The 26,843-nt window shown below is 42.2% G+C and overlaps 1 protein-coding gene across 1 annotated transcript in view; it reads left to right on the top strand.

Annotated features, from left to right (window-relative positions):
- nampt2 (nicotinamide phosphoribosyltransferase 2) overlaps window positions 1–26,843 on the top strand; it is an 87,454-nt gene that overhangs the window by 40,817 nt on the left and 19,794 nt on the right. The window contains exon 6 of the mRNA XM_068052314.1: window positions 16,282–16,412. Coding sequence (XP_067908415.1) covers window positions 16,282–16,412 — 131 coding nt within the window. The remainder of the gene's footprint in view (window positions 1–16,281; window positions 16,413–26,843) is intronic.

The raw sequence follows: 26,843 nt of genomic DNA, 5'->3' as shown, positions 1-26,843 counted from the left end.
AACATCTCCCAGTTTGCCGTCCAGTGCTACATCAGAGAGGTGACTGACGCTCTTTATGCCAAGAGAGGGGAGGACATTGTGTTCTCTGTGACCAGAGAGAAGCAGCCGGAATGTGCTCATGGCTTTGCCAGGATAGCAGACTTCCTCATGGTACAGGGTGCCATTGACTGCACACAGGTGGCCCTGCGGGTGCTGCATCTAAATGCTGAGATGTGCCGCAACCACAAAGTTTACCACTCATTGAATGTGTAGTTGGTGAGCGACCATGCTCAGCACATCTTACTGATTTTTTTATATATGTAAGGCTTTGGATGCAGTTATAGTTCAATGTCAAGGTTAACAATCCACTCAGCGACTTTAGCTGATGCAGTGTGAATGCTTGTGATACCGCCAGGAATGGATCCCACTGGGCAAGAGTTCAGTATTTGGGCAATGGTCCGACTTGGATAGTCACAGTCACAATTTGAGCTGGTCCTCGTGTTCAATTTGTGGAGCAAGTGGCCACATCTTCCCTGACTGGTTCTGAAGTGATTGAGGGTTCTCCAGATTTTCCATGGGAGGTTGAAACCTGTGACTTCACCACACGGGTCAGTTACCAGTTTGTGATTGATGATGTTAGCAGTCAACCAAGAGGTGCGCCATCAAGAGGTGGGGCTGTTGTCGGTTTATAGGGTGTGGAGTGTGTTCCAATAGGGCCTACGAGATGTCAGCCCAGTGTGTTGGTTTATTTGAGTCCTGTGTCAATGGGAGTACTTCATTAGCTGTTAGTCATACTGGTGAATGCCTGCTATCCTGCCAGCAGTCATGATGCTTTCATTCTACACAGTCCGCTGTTCCCTCAGTATTTGAGCCACCACATTAAACCAAAGGGTGGCTGCTAGATGCTATCTGCTTAACACCTGGCTCATGACTCCTCTCTGCAACCCAACCACACTTGGCCTGTGTACAATGAGAACCATACTACCATGAGAAACATCATCGAGCAGACCATTGGGGTGCTGAAGCAATAGCTCAGCTGCCTGGAAAACTCTGGCGGAGTCTTGCAGTACTCACCAGAGCATATGTCCTGATTCATCATGGTCTGCTGTGTCCTCCAAACCTCGCCATCATGAGGATACAACCCTTGCCACCAGCAATATGCAAGCTCAGGAGCAGGAGGAAGAGGGGAAAGCGGAGGAGCAGGAGGAAGGGAGGGGGCAACACATGCCCTTTCTATTCAATCTGTCTACGATCGCTTTATCTGATTATAGTTCCACTGAACACAATCCCAAATCCAAAAACAGTTCCACACCTTACATTCCCTCTGTTACCATCATAGCATCCTCTTGGCTGCAATGCTGAAATAAAAGCCACCACAAAACAATCCCCAAACTAACTTTATCCAACAAAACATCCAGCATTCCATACAAAGGTCAACTAATCACCCTTGCGCATTCCCCTAGTGCCTGTGGGTGTCTTTGCCTGGCCTGTTGCTCCTATGCAGTATTACCCATGAGGCTGCAGCATGGCTGGTGGAAGGCTGCTGACTTTCACTGGGGGAGACTGTAGATGGCCTTGCAAAATGTCTTCGAAAAACTCTGGGCCTAAAAGGCCTGGCTTCAATCTGCACCACCTTAGCATGGACTTCAGCAAGAAAAACAGAAAATTCTTGAAATACTCAGCAGGCCAGGCAGCATCTGTGGAGAGAGAAACAGTTGACGTTTCAAGTCAATAACCTTTCATCAGAACTGCAGCAGTCTGGGCCGGTTGGGTGAGAGGCAACAGTAGGGGCACTGTTGGAGTGGCAGTGGTGAGAGACCAAATGCCATCAGTCTGAGAAAGTACAGCAGGCTTGTGCTCCACGGAGCCACTGTCACTCCCCCCCAGGGAAGCTCCTCAGCAATCTTTGTAATCTGCTGGAGGACAGATTGCTGGACTGCTGTGGGACCCTGAAAGCCCCTTTGAGCACTGGTATCTGCAGCCAAGAAGGGATCAGTCTGAACCTGCACGTCAACAAGCTGCGATTTCATGATCTCATTCTGAGCTTCCATTGCAGCACTCACACCTTGGCTTCTGCTTGTGCTATGATGGAAGCTGAGACATCAGCTATCAGACACTGCATCAGCATTGGGCCTGCATATGTTACGTACGAACATATGAACATACGAACATATAAATTAGGAGCAGGAGCAGGCCACTTGGCCCCTCGAGCCTGCTCCACCATTCAATCGGTTCATGGCTGAACTGATCACTCCTCATTTCCACCTACCCCTGATAACCTTTCACCCCCTTGCTTATCAAGAATCTATTGACCTCTGCCTTAAAAATATTCAAAGACTCTGCTTCCACCGTCTTTTGAGGAAGAGAGTTCCAAAGACTCACGACCCTCAGAGAAAAAATTTCTCTTCATCTCTGTCTTAACTGGGCGACGCCTTATTTTTAAACAGTGACCCCTAGTTCTAGATTCTCCCACCAGAGGAAACATCCTTTTCACAGCCACCCTGTCAAGACCCCTCAGAATCTTGTATGTTTCAATCAAGTCACCTCTTACTCTTCTGAATTCCAGCAGATACAAGCCTAGCCTGTCCGATCTTTCCTCGTAAGACAGCCCGCCCATTCCAGGTATTAGTCTAGTAAACCTTCTCTGTACTGCCTCCAATGCATTTACATCCTTCCATAAATAAGGAGACCAATACTTTACACAGTACTCCAGATGTGGTCTCACCAATGCCCTGTATGGCTGAAGCATAACCTTCCTACTTTTGTATTCAATTCCCCTTGCGATAAACGATAACATTCTATTAGCTTTCCTAATTACCTGCTGTACCTGCATACTAACCTTTTGCGATTCATGCACTAGGACACCCAGATCCCTCTGCATCTCAGAGCTGTGCAATCTCTCACCATTTAGATAATATGCTTCTTTTTTATTCTCTCTGCCAAAATGGACAATTTCCCACTTTCCCACTTTCCCACATTATACTCCATTTGCCAGGTCTTTGCCCACTCACTTAACCTATCTAGATCCCTTTGCAGCCCCCTTATGTCCTCTTCACAAGTTGCTCTCCTGTCTATCTTTGTGCCATCAGCAAATTTAGCAACCATACCTTTGGTCCCTTCATCCAAGTCATTTATGTGAATTGTAAAAAATTGAGGTCCCAGCACAGATCCGTGTGGCACACCACCAGTTACATCGTGCCAACCAGAAAATGACCCATTTATGCCTATTCTCTGTTTCCTGTTAGCCAGCCAATCTTCTATCCATCCTACTATGTTACCCCCCGACACTATGAGCTTGTATTTTCTGCAATAACCTTCGATGTGGCACCTTATCAAATGCCTTCTGGAAATCTAAGTACAATACATCCACCGGTTACCCTTTATCCACAGCACATGTAACTCCAATAAATTGGTTAAACATGATTTCCCTTTTACAAAACCATGTTGACTCTGCCTGATTACCTTGAATTTTTCTAAATGCCCTGCTATAACATCTTTAATAATAGCTTCTAATATTTTCCCTAAGACAGATGTTAAGCTAACTGGCCTGTAATTTCCTGCTTTCTGTCTCCCTCCCTTTTTGAATAAAGGAGTTACATTTGCTATTTTCCAATCTATCGAACCTTCCCCGAATCTAGGGAATTTTGGAAAATTAAAACAAATGCATCAACTATCTCACTAGCCACTTCTTTTAACACCCTAGGATGAAGTCCATCAGGGCCCGGGGACTTGTCAGCCCGCAGCTCCAACAACTTGTTCAGTACCACTCCCCTGTTGATTGTAATTTTCTTGAGTTCCTCCCTCCCTTCCATTTCCTGACTTACAGCTAATTCTGGGATGTTACTTCTTTCCTCGACAGGGAAGACCGATGCAAAATACCTGTTCAATTCATCTGCCATCTCCTTATTATCCATTATTAATTTCCCAGACTCACTTTTTATCGACCAACACTCACTTTGTTAACTCTTTTCTTTTTTCAATGTATATAGAAACTCTTACTATCTGTCTTTATATTTCTAGCTAGCTTTCTCTTGTACTCTAATTTTACCTTCCTTATCAACTTTTAGTCATTCTTTGCTGTTTTTTATATTCTATCAAATCTTCTGACCTGCCTCCCATCTTTGCGCAATTATAGGCTTTTTCTTTCAGGTTGATACTATCTTTAACTGTTTTAGTTAACCACGGATGGTGGGTCCCACCCTTGGAATTTTTCTTTCTCATTGAAATGTATCTATTCTGTGTATTCTGAAATATCCCCTTAAATGTCTGCCACTGCATCTCTATTGACCTATCCCTTAACCTAATTTGCCAGTTCACTTTAGCTAGCTCTGCTTTCATGCCCTCATAAATGCCCTTATTTAAGTTTAAAATGCTAGTCTTGGATCCACTCTTCTCTCCCTCAAACTGAATTTAAAATTTAAGCATATTATAATCACTGCTACCTAGGGGCACCTTAACTATGAAGTCACTAATTAATCCTATCTCATTTTTCTCATGGAGTTCTTTATTGTAAAGAATGGGCTCCCTGCTCTGTGCAAAGCCCTGTGCCAAGCTGCAGCTGGACTTCTCCATGCTCCTTGACAGTGACAGCAGGCTTTCAGGCAGACCAGCCAATACACCAAGTATTTCTATGAGCAGGACCATCAGCCTTTTTCTGTACTGCGCCCGATGGAAGCCCTCATCTGAGTCCTCAGCAGCAGAACTCGTCAGACCTTGCCCTCTGGCAAGTTGGCACCTGCGCAACCCTTTCTCCCTATTCTGGCTGCAGGCCACTCATGCCCAGTGACTCACCATGTACAGATCCCGGCTCTATGCTACCCTCTAAAGTATGCCAGTACTATTTATATCAGCAGGCAGGATGATGTTTGTGTGCTGCCTGCATCGCTATGAACAGGTATGGGTTAATCACACGTTGTGATCTCTGTGCCCGTTTTCTAGCTTTATCCAATTTTCCCCCATAAAGATTAAAATAAGACAGAAATAAATGCTTTATGTTATTGCAGTGTTCACAATACAGTAGAGAACTAAACTAAATGTAGAAATGTACATCGGGGTATGGTAGCTAGTTACTGGACTAGTAATCCAGAGGCCTGGATGAATTATCTGGAGACTTGAGTTCAAATCCCACTGTGACAGGTGGGGAATTTAAATTCAATTGAATAAAATAGAAATTTTGAAGAAAAAGCTAGTATCAGTGGCAGCGACCAGGGTACTTTCATTTACAAATATGGGTACATGATTGTTCCAACTTTCTCCTCCCCCGAAGACAGTTGACAGGTGGTAGCACACCTATTGGTTCATCATGCAGAAGCCCACACAATAAGTGCTACCAGGTCAACACAAAAATCTCCTTCCATCAGAATGAACTGGCGTCCATGCAAATTGCATACATTAGAACTGTTTCTCTGCCCAAAGCAATAATGCTACCTTTTTCTGGTACATTTATCTTTCAAATACATTGTGCATTCTTACAGTTTGCAAATTAAACAAATGTATCCTGCAATGTACATTTTTATGCACTTTCAAAACTCAAAACTGTTCCACTTTTGAGTCAGTATTGATCACTATCAGATCATTTTAAAGCAAGATTCGGGGCTGAAGGAGTTTCTGTCCTTTTTCCTAATGACTAATATTTCATACTAGTGCAAGGTGCTGACGATGATGCTAGCTACCTATTACTACTTGCTCCACTGGTTTTGCTGTTTGCAGTTTTGCCATCCTTGAGGCTTGTGAGTCCATTGTCTGTGCAGGTATTGGTGGATTGGCAGTGCAGAGAATAGTGTCCAAGTCTCAAAGACAGCAAAATTTAGAGAGGTGAAACTAATGGAACAAGAGGTAATAAGTAGCTGGTATCTTGGTACAGTAGCAAAAATTTGCGCTTTAAAATTACAAATTCACCAAAACAGGATGCTCAGTCTTACTCGACTCACCCTATGTAAATGAATGGCTCTGTAAGAAAGCGCCCTTCAGAATCTTGTGTACGAATTCAATCAACACTACAAGGTTTCATTTAATAAAGGAAAAAATGTATTATCATGTATATGTGAGGAGAAAATACATGTTTTTCAAGATAGAAATTTAAATGTACTTCAATTTTTGTTATGAATTATTGGCCCAGATCTTGCCCGAGGTTTTTTACGGCAAACTTTCCCCGTTTGCTGTCATTACCCCTCTGAAACTGACCAAACTTCAGGACTTAGCTCAAGTGCAGATTAATGCAGAAATCCTGAAGTTATGGTCGGTCACTCACTGCTCCGACACAGACTCTGCTGTTGCCCCTCCTCCCCGCAGAAAATTGCACTCCACCTCTATGCCAAGCTGCTCTATCAGTAAGGCACAATGTTAGTAAAAGCGTGTAAGGCAGCATTCTAATAACGTATTTAGAATTGGTGGCTTTGGCTGGACAAAAACCACATAGCTGGAGCTATAATAAGTGGTGTGGTTTACATCAGAAAAGGTTTGTTGAATAAAAATTATAATTTAGGGTGTAGTTTGTGTTTTTAATGCTGTGCTTTGAAGATTTCTTCTTGTTTTTGTGCATATTCTTAAAAATGTAAATATGCCCTTGTGATCAGAATCCTAGATGTTGCTGCATCTCTCTCAAACATGCAAAGTTAACATGATCTAAGTGAGCTGGGAAATAATTCTTCTGATTATTTGTCTCTCTCATGCTCTTGGGCCTGTAATTTCTACAAAGCAATTCCACTGACACCATCAATGAAATGTCAATTATTTTGTTTGTTCTTGTTTTGTAAACATACGAGGCGCAATTTCCTTTTTAAAAAAAATTGTAACTTCCGATTAAAAGTAAATATAAATTTTAAAAGGTTATTTTCATTAAACTATTTTAATGGGAATTTACAATAGTGCATGTGAAATGTTGAATGTGGTGGTCTCAGAATCCTTTAATATCGGTCACATATTCTGCTAAATACATAAACCTGTTCATTTTTTCCAATAGAATTACCAGCTTGGTCTCATTTTCTGCTGCCTCACTAAAGGATGAATGAAGTTGAGCTAGTGTTGCATGGTTTATCTACTTCACTGTAAAATATTTTCTAAAATACATCTTGGAAGCAAATCTATCTTTTTTTTGTCGACCAAGTGCTTTTTCTGTCCTGACATGCCAACATCTGAGGAAACATTTAATTTTCTTCAGTTATCATGTACCATACATGCTAAAATTTATTAGTGTCTCTGAACTTAAACCTGAGCACTTGAACCCAAAGGTCACTCATGTCTAATATCCCCCACTTACCACTCTTAAAATTTTTACTAACTGACACATAACACAATATAGATCGATCAGTTAAATACATTTGTTGTGAAAGTGAAAATCAACCTTCAGAATGCAATCCTTTTGCAAAATAATGTTGGTTTGTTTTTATTCATTCATGGGATGTGGGCATCGCTGGCTAGGACAGCATTTATTGGCCATCCCTAATTGCCCTGGAGAAGCTGGTGGTGAGCTGCCTTCTTGAACCGCTGCAGTCCATGTGAGGTAGGTACACCCACAGTGCTGTTAGGAAGGGAGTTCCAGGATTTTGACCCAACAACAGTGAAGGAACGGTGATATAGTTGAAAGTCAGGATGTGTGACTTGGAGGGGAACCTGCAGGTGGTAGTGTTCCCATGCATTTGCTGCCCTTGTCTTTCTAGTTGGTAGAGGTCGTGGGTTTCGAAGGTACTGTCTAAGGAGCCTTGGTACGTTGATGCAGTGCATCTTGTAGATGGTACACACTGCTGCCACTGTGCGTCGGTGGTGGAGGGAATGTTTCTGATGGGGTGCTGATCAAGTGGGCTGCTTTGCCTTGGATGGTGTCGAGCTTCTTGAGTGTTGCAACCATCCAGGCAAGTGGAGAGTATTCCATCACACTCCTGACTTGTGCCTTGGAGATATTGGACAGGCTTTGGGGTGTCAGGAGGTGAGTTACTCGCCGCAGGATTCCAAGCCTCTTGTAGCCACTGTATTTGGTTGGCTACTCCAGTTCAGTTTCTGGTCATTGGTAACCCCTAGGATGTTGATAGTGGGGGATTCAGCAGTCGTAATGCTATTGAATGTCAAAGGGAGATGGTTAGATTCTCTCTTGTTTGAGATGGTCATTGCCGGGCACTTGTGTGGTGCAAATGTTATTTGCCACTTATCAGCCCAAGCCTGGATATTGTCTAGCTGCATTTCTACAGGGACTGCTTCAGTATCTGAGGAGTCGAGAATGGTTCTGAACATTGTGCAATCATTAGCGAATATCCCCACTTCTGACCTTATGACTGAAGAAAGGTCATTGATGAAGCAGCTGAAGATGGTTGGGCCTAGGACACTACCCTGAGGAACTCCTGCAGTGATGTCCTGGAGCTGAGCTGATTGACCTCCAACAACGACGACCATCTTCCTTTGTTCTAGGTACGGCTCCAGCCAGCGGAGAGTTTTCCCCCTGATCCCCATTGACTTCAGTTTTGCTAGGGCTCCTTGATGCCATACTCGGTCAAATGCTGCCTTGATGTCAAGGGCAGTCACTCTTACCTCACCTCTGGAGTTCAGCTCTTTTGTCCATGTTTGAACCAAGGCTGTAATGAGGTATGGAGGTGAGTGGCCCTGGTGGAACCCTAACTGAGTGTCACTGAGCAGGTTATTGCTAAGCAAGTGCCGCTTGATAGCATTGTCGATGACACCTTCCATCACTTTACTGATAATTGAGAGTGGACTGATGGGGCGGTAATTGGCCAGGTTGGAGCTGTCCTGCTTTTTGTGTACAGAACATACCTGGGCAATTTTCCACATTGCTGGATAGATGCCAGTGTTGTAACTGTACTGGAACAACTTGGCTAGGGGTGCAGCAAGTTCTGGAGCACTTGTGTTTACAATGGAAAGGAATGATGACTGTGTTGCTCTGATAAATATGCATTTTATCATGCTTCCATAAAAATTATAATTTGAGTGGAATGAAGTTCCTTTAGTTTTGTTGTAGGCTTTTCTCAATTTCTCAATATCCTCTGGAATTGCAGAGCTCACATTTCACAGTTCCACACTTCACCAGAAAAATGGCATCCTTGATTCACTATATGTAATGTTATGCAATTTGCCAAAAGACTGAACATTCATCCTGCAAACGATGACAAACATTGCGCTTAATCTCTTCAACTTGTGCTTGTAGGTTGAGGCATAAGAGCTCACTCTAAATATAAAATTGGGATGAGATGTAATAAAAAATGTAGAGATTCAGCATATTATTTGAACATGAGGGAATGGATATATGTATTCTTGATTTGGCTATCCAAGAGCGACTTCACAGTGCAGAAAATTAGAAAGTGTTTTTTGTACAGTTGTCTTTCACCATTACTTATCTGGACAAGTTAACCAATATGGACCTAGAAATTATGTTTGCTGATATTAACAAGTGATATTTTAAATTATTTCATCGGATATGGGCATCACTGGCAAGGCCAGCATTTGTTGCCCATCCCATCCCTTGATCTGAGTGGCTTGCTATATCATATCAGAGGGCAGTTATGAGCCAACCACATTTCTGTGGGTCTGGAGTCACATGTAGGCCAAACCACTGTTACAACCGAGGCAGGAGGAGTGCACTGTTTATTCTAGTTCCACTTCTCCACACGTCATAACATATATTTAAATTTTCCCACTTACCGAGGCGGTCAATCAAATACTCTATTATTCCCAGAATAAAACACACCATCCAGGTTTCTTTAATAAACAACAACATGATCAGTTTATTATAAAACAAGTCTTAACCAATAATGAAGTAAAACATACACACACAAATTGGAATCTTAAAGCCCCTTATTTATTGTAGCCCCTCACACACACATAGGCATATATACCCAGTTAACCAGAAAAATAAAAAGGATTGTTGTTTACAGCACTGTTACAAAGAAAATTAAAAAAACACTTAGGCAAAATACTTGTCCTTGGTTTTGGTTTGATGTCCTAAATGCGTATCTGTCACTAGGATCTTCCTAGAACAGTTCTTTCCAGGCAATGTTGAAGATCAGTTTGGGTAGGCGTTCCAAAAAATGCAGCTACAGAGGTTTCAGATAGGCCTTACAGCGGAAATGCAGCAACAAGGTTTCAGTTCCCACACATTCGATACACAGGGTTTCTTCAAATACAGTTGGAAATAGGAAACTGGCACTGTATGCAAGGTTTCTTTTCAAGAGAGAGAGATGAGCTGGGTCTTCTTCTGGCAGGCAAAAAAACAACTGTCTTTTGTAACAGTTCAAAATGAAACTAAAAACAGTCAAGAAGTCAAGCCTCCTGACCTCTAAAAATCTTGACCTGTCACTTCTTCGTAACCATCTCCCCAAGTCAAACACAACTGCTGCTGGGTGATTATCCACAGACAGGTGCCTGCCAGTAAGACTTGTTTACAAACCAAGTCCAGGAACCTTCTGGTGACTTCTTTTCAAAAAACACAAAGTTCAGCATCTCTCCAAGATTCCAGATGAATCCATGTCCATAATTCAACTGTAAGTCCTTAAAAAGTATTTTACAAAAAAATAGAAGCACTCTCATAGCACCAGTTAAGGACAGCAGATTTCCTTCCCTAAAGGATATTAGTGAACCATATGGGTTTTTATGATAACTGATGATAGCTTCATGGCACCATTACTAAAACTAGCTTTCAATTCCAGATTTTTATTAATTGAATTTAAATTCCACCAGCTGCTATGGTAGAATTTGAACCAGTGACCCCAGAGCACTAGGCTTAGGCTGCTGGATTATTAGCTCATTGATATTACCACTACGCCACCATCACCCTTAATGAGCTCTGCTATTTGTGCAGAGGGGAATTAAGTCGGTTGATACCTGTGCTAAAGTTGCTGATGAAAAGGATGCCATAAAAATGCACTAATCATTTGTTGGCCAAAATGCCCAATAGTAATTTCTAGGCTGCAGTTACCAAAATAATATAGCAGCTGATCCAATGCATAATTTGCAAAAGTATATAATCTGGTAGCCAAATAACTGAGCAAGTTCAGTTGTGTGAATAGATTGTAGAAGTTTGGCATTGCTGTCCTTAAAGCAGAGAAGTTTAAGGGGTGATCTGTTAGACGTTTTCAAAATTAGACGTTTTGATAGATTCTCCCTGTTTGCTCTATTTCCTCTGGCAAGTGGGTCAGTAACTAAAGGTCATAGATTTAAAATAATTGGCAAAAGAACTAAATGGGAATTGAGGAGAAATTTCTTCACACACAGGGTTGTTAAGATCTGGAATACACTACCTTAACGTGTGGTGGAATCAAATTCCATAGTAACTATTGAAGAGGACTTATTTGGGGTTGCGGGGAGAAAACTGGGGTGTGGGACTAAATTGGACAGCTCTTTCCAAGAGCCAGCACAGGCAGTGGATAGGCCAAACAGACTCCTTCTGTTTGGTAAGATTCTGTGATTCTCTGGCCCCTGTATTGACAGGGACAGGTTTGGTGAGCAGGGTTTGGAATTTTGAGTGGGAATCCTGGCAATTCGGGTTTCCCTACATGATGTGGAGCTTTTTAACTTCACAATATGTGAATTTTTTGATAGGATCCCCATTCAGGAATCACCCTGATTGACAGGCTTGGCTTACAGTCAGGCAGGAAGTGCTTCAGAGCAGACTGTAGCTGCAGGTAAGGAGCCTGTAGCCTCTAGTGGAAGCTTTGTGGTGGATGTCCGAACCTTGACTCCTGCTACTTCTGACCCACAAGCAGTGCTGCAAGTGCACTTACCTTTTCCCCAAAGCTGTCCTCAACTCAGTTGACCTGCGAGATTTCCCATGAACTGGGAAACACGGCTGGCCAGGGTTAAATGCCAGTTCGCGGATAGCACCAAGGGAGGACCCAGCCAGTTTAAAAGGGAACGGCAGAGAGGGAGAATCCCCAGTCAATGCAGAGCACTGAAGGAGGAGCTGTCTAGTACAAACACTGGAGGATTCTCGGAATTCTGATAGTGACATCAATATTGACGTCACAATAAGTATGCAGTTGGAGGTCTGAGGCTGAGTAAATTGGGTCAGTAAATAGGAAGTAATTTCTTTCTTTAACAAGATCGGAAAGCCCATAGGTAAGGATTGCAGAACTGGAGGAGTTTGGGGATGGGGCAGTAGGGCGGCCAAAGCCTAGAAAGAGAATGAGTGTCAGGGAGCGAGGTTAAAAAAAGCTAAAAGTGGTGTTAGCACAAGGGAAGGTGCTGATTGGTGAGTAGCTGGTGAGCTTTTTTGAGATTACTCTTTCATAAGTCTTCAGTTTATTTCTGTTGAAGTTTAGTTCGTCTAACAAATAGAGGCATGGCAGGGTACCTCAGTCCCATGGAGTGTGCACAATTCCATGTGCAGGAAGTGTTGTCAGCTGGAGGAGCTTGAGCTCCAGGTTTCAGAACTTGAGCAGCAGCTGGCGTCACCTGTGGTGCATCCACGAGGCTGAGCTATGTGGATAGCATGTTTCTAGATGTGGTCACCCTGAATTTTAAGGGAGTGCAGGCAGAGACGGAATATGTGACCGCCAGACAGTCATGGAGGATCAGGAAAATAATGCAGAAATACCCTGAATGTATCTTGCTCTCCAACCAGTGATGGTTCCTCTGGTAAGTGCAGCCAGAGCCAAGTTTACAGCACTGGGGGGTTCAGCTATACAGGTGGCAGGAGGAAGGTTGGGAAAGCAGTAGTGCTAAGCAATATTATAGATAGCAAAACAGACAGGCATTTCTGCGGCTGCAGGTGAATCCAGGATGGTATATTGTCTCGCTGCTGCTCGGGTCAAGGATATTACTGAGTGGCTGCAGAGCACTCTGAGTGAGGAGGGTGAAAAGCCAGAGGTCGTGGTCTATATCAGTACCAACAACGTAGGTAGAAAGAGGGATGAGGTCCAACAGGCAGCTTTTAGGGAGCTAGGAAAGAGATTAGCAAGCAGGTTGGATGACTCCCAGGGCCATGTCCCAGTGAGTATAGAAATGGAAGGATAAAGTAGATTAATGCGTGGCTGGAGAGATGGTACAGGAGGGAGGGCTTTAGATACCTGAGACACTGGGACTGGTTTTGGAGGTGGTGGGACCTGTACAGGCTGATGGATTGCAATTAAACAGAACCTGGACCTGCCTTGCAGGGCAGTTTGCGAGTGCTGTTGGGGAGGGTTTAAACTAACTTGCCAGGGGGATGGGCATCAAGATGTAGCATTAGAAAGGAGAAACAAGGCGCATGATGGATTGGGAGAGGCAGATAAAGTAAGAAGTAAAAGCAAAATACTGCGGATGCTGGAAATCTGAAGTAAGAAGTAGTAAGGTATTAGGTGTGGTAAATAAGGCATGGTTAATAAGGTTGGTGAGCTGCTGGTACAAATAGCCACATGGGAATATGATGTTGTGGTGATAATGGAGACCTAGCTCAAAGAAAGGGCAGGACTGGGCACGAAATCTTCCTGAATACAAGGTGTTCCGGAAAGATAGGGAAGGAAAGAAAGGAGGAGGGATGGCAGTAGGAGATTAGGTTGAGCTGAAGAGAGGATGTTCTGGAGGGGTCAAGGAGAGAATCTATTTGGTTAGAGTTAAGAAACGTTCGAGGTACCATTACACTACTGGGTGTATTCTACAGGTTACCAAATGGTGGGAAAGATATCAAGAAGCAAATTTGTGGGGAAAATACAGAGAGGTGCAAAAACTATAGAGTAGTGATAATGGGAGACTTTAATTCTTCTAATATAGACTGGGATAGTAATTCTGTAAAAGGCAAAGAGGGGGAAGAGTTTCTGAAATGCATTTAGGAGAATTTTATTGAACAGTATTTTTCTGGCCCAACAAGGAAGGTTGCATTGCTGGATCTAGTTCTGGGGAATCAGGTGGGTCAAATGGATCAAATGTCAGTAGGGAAACATTTAGGGAACAGTGATCATAGTATCATAAGGTTTAAGTTATTTACAGAAAAGGGCAAGGAGCAATCTAGAGTCAAAATACTTAATTGGAGGAGGGCCAATTTCAGTGTGATGAAAACAGATCTGTTCCGGGTAAATTGGAATCAAAGATTGGCAGGCAGAACTTTAAAGGAAGAATGGGCTGCCTTTAAAGAGGAGATAATTCAGGTACAGATGAGGTACATTCCCACCAGGGGGAATTGTAAGGCAACCGAAGCCAAAGCTCTCTGGAGGATGAAAGAGATAGGGAGTAAGATGAAGCAGAAAAATGGGGCATATGATAGATATCAGGTTGATAATGCAATGGAGGACCAGATTGAATATAAAAAATTAAGAGGGGAAGTGACAAAGAACAACTATGAGAAGAGTCTAGCAGCTAACATAAAAGGGAATCTAAAAGTATTCTATAGGTATATATAGTAAAAGGGTAGTAAGAGGAAGGGTGGGGCTGATCTGGGGTTAAAAAGTGGATATATGTTTGGAGGCCAAGGTACTAAATGAGTAGTTTGCATCTGTCTTTACCAAGGAAGAAGATACTGCTGAGGTCATTGTGAACAAGGAAGTAGGTTGAGGTACTTGATGGCCTAAAATTGATAAAGAGGTGGTATTAGGAAGGCTGGCTGTACTTAAACTTGGTAAGTCATCAAGACCAGATGGGTTCGACCATTCAAGGATGCTGAGGAAAGTAAGGGTAGAAATTGTGGAGGTACTGGCCATTATCTTACAATACTCCTTAGATACAGGGGTTGTTCCAAAGGACTGGAGAATTTTAAATGTTACATCCTTGTTCAAAAAAGGGTATAAGGATAAACTCAGCAACTACAGGTCAGTCAGTTTAACCTTGGTGGTGAGAATTTTTAGAAATGAAAATCTGGGACAAAATTAACGCTTGAACAAATGCATATTAATTAAGGAAAGCAAGCATGGATTTATTACAGGTAAATCAAAATTTGATTGAGTGTTTTGCTGAGGTAACAGGGAGAGTTGATAAGGGTAATACGGTTGATGTGGTGTACACCTAAAGGTGTTTGGTAAAGTTCCACATAATAGGCTTGTCAGCAAAGTTAAAGCCCATGGAATAAAAGGGACAGTGGCAGCACGAATGTGAAATTGGCTGATTGACAGGAAACAGAGAATAGTGGTGAACAGCTGTTTTTTGGACGAGAGGAAAGTGTACATTGGGGTTCCCTAGAGGTCAATACTGTGACCACTACTTTTCTTGCTTTATATTAATGACCTAGATTTGGGTGAATAGGGCACAATTTCATAATTTACACGTGACACAAAACTTGGAAGTCTTGTGAACAGTGAGGAGGAGAGTGATAGACTTCAAGAGGACGTAGGCAGGCTGGTGGAATGGGTGGACAAGTGGCAGATGAAATTTAACGTAGATAAGTATGAATTGATACATTTTGGTAGGAAGAACAAGAAGAAAAATATAATCTAAAGAGTACAATTCTAAAGGGGGTGTAGGGACTGAGAGATCTGGGGGTATATGGGCAAAATCTTTGAAGGTGGCATACGGGATCCTGGGCTTTATAAATAGAGGCATAGAGTACAAAAGCAAAGAAGTGATGGTGAACCTTTATAAAACACTGGTTTGGCCTCAACTGGAGTATTGTGTGCAATTCTGGGCACTGCAATTTAGGATGGCTATGAAGGCTTTAGAGAGGGTGCAGATAAGGTTTATAAAAAAAGCTTTCCGGGTGATAGACTTTGGTTACAAGCATAAATTGGAGAAACTGAGATTGTTCTCCTTAGAGAAGAGGAGATTGGACAGAGGTGTTCAAAATCATGGGGTGGGGTCTGGACAGAGAATATAGGGAGAAACTGTTCTCATTGGCTGAAGAATTGAGAACCAGAGGACACAGATTTATGGTGAATGGCAAAAGAACCAAAGGTGATATGAGGAAAAAAAATTTTATCCAGCGAGTGATTAGGATTTGGAATGCACTGTCTGAGAGTGTGGTGGAGGCCGATTCAATTGTGGTTTTCAAAAGGGAATTGGATAAGCACCTGAAAAGAAAAAATTACTGGGCCACAGGGAAAGGGCAGAGGAGTAGAGGGACTAGCTGATTTGCTGTTGCAGAGAGCCAGCATGGACATGACAGGCTGAATGGCCTCCTTCTATGCTGTAACCATTCTATAATTCTATTCTATGATATCACATAAAGCAGATGAATGTGAGGTATCAACCTCATTGTGCTATTTAAATGGTCAACCCACCTCCAGGGGTCAGGGTTTACAGGGTGGGGGCGTTAAAATTCACCCTAATGATTGTAATTGAAACGGAAAAATAGTTGAGTATTAAAAGTTTAGAAAAGCTATATTAGTGTCCCTGACTCTGCGCAGATTTTGATTGGTTGGTACTGTTATTTTTTTATTTGTTGTTTCACTTTCCTTACAGTCTGCAGCTCTAGGAGGTGCGGCCCATCTGGTAAATTTCCAAAGCACAGACACGGTGGCAGGGCTTATCATGGCTCAACAGTATTACAACTGCCAAATGGCTGGATTTTCAATCCCAGCAGCAGAACACAGGTAATGAACATTATGGGAAAGATTGCCCAGCAGAATCTGAAATTGGGATTTTTTACACACTTTGCAATATAAAGTGATGAATCTACAGTCAGTGTATGATGGGACAATACATTCAAATCAAGTGCTTCTCTTTGTTCTCTTTGGCCTCCTTATCTCGAGAGACAATGGGTAAGCGCCTGGAGGTGGTCAGTGGTGTGTGGAGCAGCACCTGGAGTGGCTATAAAGGCCAATTCTAGAGTGACAGGCTCTTCCACAGGTGCTGCAGAAAAATTTGTTTTTCGGGGCTGTTACACAGTTGGCTCTCCCCTTGCGCCTCTGTCTTTTTTCCTGCCAACTACTAAGTCTCTTCGACTCGCCACACTTTAGCCCCGCTTAGAACCTAATTAATTCCCATAACATATTTTTGTTCCTATTGCAGAATACAATATGCATTAATGTGCTTGTGCATACATTATCTTACACTTAGGACTTCTGTTTTCATAAACTTTTTTTAAACCTGTTTGTAGGTAAAGTATGATTTTGAGGCATTTATTGATTCCATGTGTTCATTACAAGGTGCAGATGTAACTTTTTTACTGCAATTTTATTATATCTTGCAAGTCACTGCAATAATACATTGGTATAGAGCTCAACTATATGACATTTGGTGTACCTGGTTAGGTCTTTGTTTTAGCTGTTTCCTGTGTTTGTATCATCTTGACGCTGTTCTAGTGACTCTTCCCAGGAAGCCAGATTTCATTACCAATTGAAATCTGTTGTTACGGTCAGGTGAGGAGGGGTTGAAGGGCTTCCCTCTTTTCCCTCTCCTTGTTTGACCACAACAGGTTTAATTCTTTCTTAAAGTGGATGTACTGGCCAATTCAGCAGGTGTTTGATTACTTACTTGCTATGATCATAACAAGAACCATCGGACAGGTTTTCTTGCGTTTAACAAAGAAAGCGGGAAACGTTATTGTACCTAAACCAAACTAATGAAAATAATATACTACGCGCCAACTTTGACTCCTACACACACACTAGAGGTTTACACACACACAAATAGGTTACAGAGTGGGGAAAGGTAGATTGGTTGAGTTCAAGTCCATAGGAAAAAGGGATATACAGTCTGTGGGGTTTGGTGATTCGGCTGGCTTCAAGCTGAATTTGGTGGTCCTGGGGCTTTTAGTTTGCAAAGGTAAATGACTGGTTTGATGGGTCTGTTGGAGACATCGATGCAAATGATTTCCTCCAACGAGGTTTCTGATTGTCGCTGGAGTATGCAAAGGTGGTCAGTTAACAGGCAGAGTTCGAAGCTTGTAAGCTGAACTGGAGAGAGAGAGAGAGAGAGAGACAGAGGGACCCCATTTGGGTCTGCACGTATCAGAGTCCAGAAACTTCTCCTTTCGACTGCAGAGAAACACAAGCTTAAAACCATAGATGGGGAGGGACTTGTCACGTGACAGTCACTCCGTCATTCAAGCATAGTAGTTAGCAATATTCCTTCTTGCTAAAAGAAAGAGAACAAACAGTTCCCTTAAACTTCTTGGATCTTAGGTCCTGCTAGGATGAGCAGACATTTTTTTCTCCATTTCACAGGTCTTGCAATGTAGGATACAGTGTTGCAAACTAGGTGGCCATCTTAAGCAACTAGCCAAGTCATCCTACATCTGTAATTTCTTAATTTCTTCAAAAAATATAAATTCAGATTTCCAGTCAGTGGATTAAAGAAAATTATCATTCTACAAAGCAAGTTGGCATAACACTGCTCTTCTTATATGCTGAAGTTAGCACCCGTCCAGTGTACGGAAGGGACCAGTTAGCACCGCAGCCTCACAGCTCCAGCGACCCGGGTTCAATTCTGGGTACTGCCTGTGTGGAGTTTGCAAGTTCTCCCTGTGTCTGCGTGGGTTTTCTCCGGGTGCTCCGGTTTCCTCCCACAAGCCAAAAGACTTGCAGGTTGGTAGGTAAATTGGCCATTATAAATTGCCCCTAGTATAGGTAGGTGGTAGGGAAATATATAAGGACAGGTGGGGCTGTGGTAGGAATATGGGATTAGTGTAGGATTAGTATAAATGGGTGGTTGATGGTCGGCACAGACTCGGTGGGCCAAAGGGCCTGTTTCAGTGCTGTATCTCTAAACTAAACTAAACTAAACTAAATCAGTAACTGAGTTAGGTTTGTTTTTTAAAATGTATTTTACATCTGGCTTTTAGTAATTATTTCTTCTAAATTGCCATAGTTTAGGCAACATCTGTAATTGGCTGTAATACTGAATGTAATACTGCTGTGCAAAATCACGAGCTTTTATAGTGAAAGTTGTTCCACAAATTAACACTACAGGAATTTGCTGAAATATCACTTTGGTAACTTCAAATTCAATTGCTGCAAACTAATCATTTAATCTTAAAATTGCTGCAATCTTGAGCATAGCTCAGTTGGTAGCACTTTTGGCTTCTTGAGTCAAAAGATTATAGGTTCAAGCCAAACAAGGATTTGAGCATATAATCTAACAGTGCTCCGATGGAGTGCTGCCTGTTGGCGGTGCTGACCGGTTGAAAAGATGGTAACTGAGTTCCTGTTCTGGTGGATTGGTGCACATTAAAGGCCCCATAATATTATTTGAAGAGCATTGTGTTTTCCTGTTGTCCTGATGAATATTCTTTCCTGAAGCAACACTGACAAAAAATACATTTCCTGGTCATTCATTGAATGGAGCCTCATTGCGGGTCATTGCTGTGCAAAAAGGAGAATTGCATTTTCAGGTTTGGGCCTCATATGAATGTGAACAGTGAGCTGCAGCCACCAAACAGACGCCGCAATCCAGCTCAAGCCTAAAGTGGAGAGCCATTCTCTGAGAGGCTGTGAGAGAGAAGTTTTTTTTTATGGGCCCAAAAAGAGTATTTTTGCTCCTCCTAGCCCGATAAAAATTAAAATTGAAAATTACTTTGGCAGTTTTATGAATTTTATTTTTATTCATTCATGGGATGTTGACATCACTGACCAGGCCAGCATTTATTGCCAATCCCTAATTGCCCTTGAGAAGGTGGTGGTGAGCTGCCTTCTTGAACCGCTGCAGTCCATTTGGGGTAGGTACACCCACAGTGCTGTTAGGAAGGGAGTTCCAGGATTTTGACCCAGCGACAGTGAAGGAACGGTGATATAGTTCCAAGTCAGGATGGTGTGTGACTTGGAGGGGAACTTGCAGGTGGTGGTGTTCCCATGTATTTGCTGCCCTTGTCCTTCTAGTTGGTAGAGTTCGCGGGTTTGGAAGGTGCTGTCGAAGGAGCCTTGGTGCATTGCTGCAGTGCATCTTGTAGATGGTACACACTGCTGCCACTGTGCGTCGGTGGTGAAGGGAGTGAATGTTTGTAGGTAGGGTGCCAATCAAGCGGCCTGCTTTGTCCTGGATGGTGTCAAGCTTCTTGAGTGTCGTTGGAGCTGCACCCATCCAGGCAAGTGGAGAGTATTCCATCACTCTCCTGACTTGTGTCTTGTAGATGGTGGACAGGCTTTGGGGAGTCAGGAGGTGAGTTACTCGCCTCAGGATTCCTAGCCTCTGAGCTGCTCCTATAGCCATGGTATTTATATGGCTACTCCAGTTCAGTTTCTGGTCAATGGTAGCACCTAGGATGTTGATAGTGGGGGATTCAGCGATGGTAATGCCATTGAATGTCAAGGGGAGATGGTTAGATTCTCTCTTGTTGGAGATGATCATAGTCTGGCACTTGTGTGGCGTGAATGTTACTTGCCACTTATCAGCCCAAGCCTGCATATTGTCCAGGTCTTGCTGCATTTCTACACGGACTGCTTCAGTATCTGAGGAGTCACGAATGGTGCTGAACATTGTGCAATCATCAGCAAACATCCCCACTTCTGACCTAATGATTGAAAGAAGATCATTGATGAAGCAGCTGAAGATGGTTGGGCCGAGGACACTACCCTGAGGAACTCCCTCAGTGATGTCCTGGAGCTCAGATGATTGACCTCCAACAACCACAACAGACTCAGAGATGCTGCTTGTGGAGACAAAGGACTATCCTCTGCTCCAATTAACCCCAAATAGATTTTGATCACCAGACATTGAAGGTGTAAGGAAGCGCATGCCAGGCCCTACTATGATGATACACTCCACAGAGCCAGGACTGGTTAAACCAGCTGGTCACATGACTAACTGGCAGGTCCAGGCTTTTTTGAACTAACCACAGGACAGTTTGAATTGAGAAGGCAGTGTGCAACTAAAGCTGAATCAAGCAAGACACTTACCCGGCTGTCTCTCTCTCTCACTTTCTCCCAAGCCACCGGACCCACGGAAGACACGTAAACCCCAAGAGCGAAAAGACTCCTACATCAGAACAAGTTGAAGTGTGAAATGGACCCCAACAAATTGCAAGACTTACAGGCACCCATAAACTCCACATTGAACTTAAAAGGCTGTAACTACCAGATATTGCCTCAAACTTTTCCCTTTATTCCTTCTACTTTTTTCTGTCTATATCTGCGTATATGTCGATTGTGTATGCATGCTAGTGTGGTTGCATCGCATATTCGTAGTCGTTAACCGGATTAGAGTTTAAGATTAATAAACTTCTACCTTTCTTGTTTAAATCTAAGGAAACCTGTTTGATTTCTTTGCCTTACAATTGGAGCAGTGAACAAGGATTCACTAAGGGGAAGCTGAAGACATGGTGTTTTAAAATTAAACCCTGTTACGGTTAATCCAGGGAAAGGCTGAGAGGGAACCCCTAGACCCGTCCTACCTGGTTGTAACACCAACCCTTGATCTGCCTCACTCTGTTCCTCAGGACCTACATCACAAAACATCACCATCATTTTTAGTACAAGGTGCCTCGTTTCCCTCTATCAGCCGCTCAGATTCTGAGATTTTGTAATCAACCCCAATTAATTGTGAGGAATGAACCTTAACAGTTTGATTTCCATGCTTGATAACTACTGTCTTAACATCATGACCTATTACTTTAACAGACCCCTTCCATTCCCTAGGACCCTCTCTTTTATAATATACCAAATCTCCTGAATTAAATTCCGCCTCATATGGCCTTAAACAATGCCTCAGCGCTCTCCGAATTTTCTGAGACCTCAGCCTTGTTGGAAGGCTGTCTCTCTGCATGTAAAGCATTCAAATGTGTAGAAAAAAGGGGAACTAATTGTAATACCTTCTAGAGCAGGAGGACTGTCTCATAGTACAGAAGGCACTTTGGGATTCCACCCATAGACCAATTGATAGGGACTATACCCTCCAACCATCTGAAGCAAATTCTTTGCATGAACCATCCATGCCAGGGCAGTTGTCAACTTGCAGTTTCGTTGGTCAGCTAAGATCTTATGCAGGATTTCATCAATCACCGCGTAATTCCTTTCACAGAGCCCATTGCTGAAATGACTTTCAGCTGTGGTATTCATAACCATAATGTTGAGGTTTCCACACATGTCTTTGAACTCATCATTGGCAAATTCCCCTCCATTACCAGTCAGAAACTTAGCTGGTGCCCCAAGTCCAGTTCCTATCCATTTCTCCATGATTTTATCTACAATCACCCTTCGGCCCTTGCTATTTATTATTCTAGAAAGTCTCAATCTAGTTGCTAGGTCGATAAAATGTAGAATAAAAATATTCTTGTCTTTGTCCCATACCTTTTAATCCATGGCAACTCCTTGTTAAAATCACATGCCAATGGAAGGCTTACAGAAGGATGCGATGATGTCCTCCGATAACCTTTTACAGATTTCACACTTTTCACTAATCTCTTCTATTAACCTCATATGCTCTTCATCAATCAAACCTGTTTCCTTTAGCAGAGTTTTTAATCTTTGACAAGAAGGATGAGAAAATTGTCTGTGTAACTTTAAGACAATTTGCTTTTTTATCTCTCTGATTCTTTTCCCCTGATGCCATTAATACTTACTCTGACTAGAAACATCAGGTTTTGTTAAGGGGATACAATAATGCCCTGTCTGGGTAAACTGCAAATTCACTGACTTTCCAAAAACAATTGTCTTATCATGTTCCAAATCAAGTTTCATTTGTGCTTTTTTCATTGAAGGTTTACTCAACGGTAAAGGTATCTCACTAGAGACTACATCAGTACTGATAAAGTGGCTTACTCCAGATATTTTACATGGAATTAGTACTTTCTTCAGTGACTTCAATGTGTTGTCCTTACCAAACCTAAAGCTGGTAGTACTCCTTAACCTTGCATCAATCCTCATAACTGAGTGAATCCAGATAACATTGTAACCAATCTGTTCCACATGCTGTTGATGTGCAAGCACTATCTAATACAGCACAGTTGTATGAATCCACAACAAACACATTTATCACAGGACTGAACCACTTTGTGACTAGTACAGTTCATTCAGATTCATCAGTATCTTCCTCTTCTGCCTCAGAATTCTCTGTGTTGTGTTTTATTTGGAAGACTCTGCCCCTCCGCTTAGGCAGTTCATTGCATAATGATACTTTGAGTCATACCTGAAGCACCTATTAACTGTTCCTTGGGCATTCCTGGGATTCACTTGCCTATTACCGCTGTTCCAATTCTGTCTTCCACTGTAATATTCAGACCTGCTAAAGGTGCTTTCATCCTCATTCCTCCTGTCATTAATGCTTCCATAGTACTTATGCCTGCGTCTAGTATCTGGACCATTGCGAAATCCAGTAAATATTGAGTCCTCCATTCTTTGTGTCACCGCAGAATGCCCTGTTTGTTCTACCAGGGCTGCAGGAAATGACAGTTTCCCCAGGAATTTCTTTAAGGCAGCAGACATCTGATCTAACAGGGAGTCTTTTTCCAAGAATTGGACCCCAGTTGGAAACAATAGCCTGTCCATATGTTACACGTTAGCACAATCTAGAAATGTAAATGGTAGCACTGAACCAGGGATCTCCAAATTGAATTTCCTCAATCTTCTGCACAATCTGTTAAAGTCCATGATATATTCTTCCATTGAATAACAACTGTTTTCCAAAATCTAAAGTGTCTGACTGTGCCTCATACGCATTCAGTAGGTCATCTTTCTTGTAAAGCTCATACAAGAATTCTAACAGATAATCCAAACCTTCATCAGTATCCAACTAACAAGCATCCAGTTCACAAAACAAGTTACTTCTGATTTTACTTTTAGTAGAAAGTGACAACACCAAGGCCATATCTTGTTTCCTCTTTGGTAGGTTTGTAACCCGTGTCCACATATCCACTTCATTCTTCTGCTGGTCATATGGTTCAGACTCAGAGAACATCAGAGCATAATCATACCCTGACAATTTACACTTGCTTTCTGCCATATTTTCCACAATAGCCAGTGAGATTTTAGTTTTCTATGTAGAAAAAAAATTCTAGCTTCCAACCTTTAGCTTTTGGCAGCCATCGGGCGGCACAGTGGCGCAGTGGTTAGCACCGCAGCCTCACAGCTGCGGGGACCCGGGTTCGATTCTGGGTACTGCCTGTGTGGAGTTTGCAAGTTCTCCCTGTGTCTGCGTGGGTTTTCTCCGGGTGCTCCGGTTTCCTCCCACAAGCCAAATGACTTGCAGGTTGGTAGGTAAATTGGCCATTATAAATTGTCACTAGTATAGGTAGGTGGTAGGGAAATATAGAGACAGATGGGGATGTTTGGTAGGAATATGGGATTAGTGTAGGATTAGTATAAATGGGTTGTTGACGGTCGGCACAGACTCGGTGGGCCGAAGGGCCTGTTTCAGTGCTGTATCTCTAATCTAATCAATCCTCTGCTACCATGTTAACTTCCACAAAGCTTGTTGTGGAAGGATAATGGTGGTGCCTATATTTATTCAGTTTCATATTTATTGTACAGAGTAAAAGCTCCTCACTCAAAACCCTTCACAGGCTCAGTAAGAATCTCCTTATAACTGCTCAACTAAGCCACAATTAATACTCTCCACCTGCATATAATTAAACAATTGTCACACAATTAACATAGGGGACAGTATACATAGGGGGATAGATGCTGTTCTCTGCCGTTGCGAATGTGAGTCCTGAAGACTGTTGTTTACCTGGTGCTATTGTTAAGGACATATTCTCAGGCATGGAGAGGAACTTGGAGTATGAGGGAAAAGATTCAGTTGTCATGGTCCACGTAGGTACCAATGACTTAGGTAGGACCAAGAAAGACGTTCTGGTGAGGGAGTATGAGCAGCTAGGGGCAAAATTAAAAAGCAGACCCACAAAGCTAATCTCTGGATTGCTACCTGAGCCACGAACAAATTGGCATAGGGTCAATAAGATCAGAGAGTTGAATGCGTGGTCAAAGATTGGTGTGGGAGAAATGGGTTTCAATTCATGGAGCACTGGCACCTGTACTGGGGAGAAAGGGAGCTGTTCCATTGGGATGGGCTTCACTTGAACTATGCTGGGACCATTGTCCTGATGAATTGAGGGCTGTAGATAGGGCTTTAAACTAAATAGTGGTGGGGGGAAGGTTCAAGTGAGGAGAAATTAAGAAAGTTAAAGAGAAAGGATAAGGCAATATTGCAGAGTAGCAATATGGGTAAGATAACCAGAGTGGGACAGGAAGGGGCAGAGTGTACAAGCATAAGAGTGCACCAGCAAATAGGGTCAGAGTAGGGAAAAATAATAAAAAGATGAAATTAAAGGCTCCTTTTCTGAATGCATGCAACATTCGTAACAAGACAGATGAATTGATGCCACAAATAGAAATAAATGTGTTGCGAGCTGTTAGCAATTACAGAGATGTAGTTGCAAGATGACCAATGCTGGGAACTGAATATTCAGAGGTACTTGACATTTCAAAAAGATTGACAGAAAGAAAAAAGAGCTGGAGTTGCTCTGTTAGTAAAGGGTGAGGTAGGTACAGGAGTGAGAAATGATCTTGGCTCGACGATCAAAATGTAAAATGTTTGGGTGGAGATAAGAAATATCAAGGGAAAGAAGTCACTAGTGGGAGTAGTCTATAGGGCTCCTAACAGTCGCTACACTGCAGGACAGAGTGTACATGAAGAAATGATGGGGGCTTGTAAGAAAGGTATTGCAATAATTGTGGGCAACTTTAATTTTCATATAGAGTGGACAAATCAAATTGACAAAAGTAGCCTTGAGAATGAGTACATAGAGTGTATTTGGGACAGTTTCTTCGAACAATATGTTGTGAATCCAACCAGGAAACAGGCTATTTTAGATCTGGTAATATGTAATGAAAGAAGAATAAATAATGATCTCTTAGTAAAGGATCCTTTAGGGAAGAATAATCATAAAATTAATTCCACATTCAGAAACTTGTGTTTGAAACTCTTAAATTAAATTAAATTAAATCTTAAATTAAATAAAAGCAATTACAAAGGTATTAGGACAGAGTTGGCTAATGTGGACTGGAAAAATAGATTAAAAGGTAAGGCGGTAGAGAAAATATATTCCATATGATAAGAATGAACCATCTTTGGCTAACTAAGGAAGTTAAGGATATCAAATGGAAAGAAAAGGCATTGTATGTTGTGAAGATTAGTGGTAGGCCAGTAGATTGTGAAAATGTTAGAAACCAGAAAAGGGTGACTTAAAAAAGGAGGAAATAGATTGAGAGTAAACTAGCCAGAAATATAAAAACAGACAGTAAGAGCTTCTACAAGTATATAAAAAGGAAGGGAGTAGCTAAAATAAATGGCCCCTTAGAGGATAAGACTAGGGAATTAATAATGGGGAACAAGGAAATGACAGAGACATTTTTTTATCAGTCTTCATGATAGAAGACACCAAAAGCATCCCAGTAGTAGAAGAAAGTCAGGGGGCAAAAGGGTGGGAGGAACTTAAAACAATCATTATCACTAGAGGAAAATGTACTAGACAAACCAGTTGGACTGACAAGTGTCCAGGACCTGATGACCTGCATCTTAGGGTCTTAAAAGAAGTGGCTGCAGGATGATCGATGCATTGGTTGTAAACTTCCAAAATTCCCTTAATTCTGGAAAGGTCCCAGTGGATTGAAAAAATGCAAATATAATACTTTTATAGGCCAGTTAGTCTAACATCTGTGCTGGAATCCATTATTAAGGAAGTAATAGTAGGACATTTAGAAAATCATAATACAATCAAGCAGAGTCAACATCGTTTTATGAAGGGAAAATCATGTTTGACAGATTTATTAGTTAGAGTTCTTTGAGGATATAACAAACAGGCTGGATAAAGGGGAACCAGTAGACAGAGTGCATTTGGATTTCTAAAAGGCATTTGATAAGGTGTCATATAAAAGTTTACTGTACAGGATAAGAGCTCATGGTGTTGGGGGTAATATATTAGCATGGATTGAGGATTGGATAACTTACAGCAAGCAGAGAGTTGAGATAAATAGATCATTTTCATGTTGGCAAACTAACTAGTGGAGTGCCACAGGGATCAGTGTTGTGGATTCAACTTTTTTCAATCTATACTATGGGGCGGCACAGTGGTTAGCACCGCAGCCTCACAG

Source organism: Heterodontus francisci, chromosome 19 (assembly GCF_036365525.1).
Source record: "Heterodontus francisci isolate sHetFra1 chromosome 19, sHetFra1.hap1, whole genome shotgun sequence".
NCBI lineage: Eukaryota > Metazoa > Chordata > Chondrichthyes > Heterodontiformes > Heterodontidae > Heterodontus > Heterodontus francisci.
Note: the sequence above shows the minus strand (reverse complement) of the source record. Positions and strands in the feature narration are given on the sequence as shown.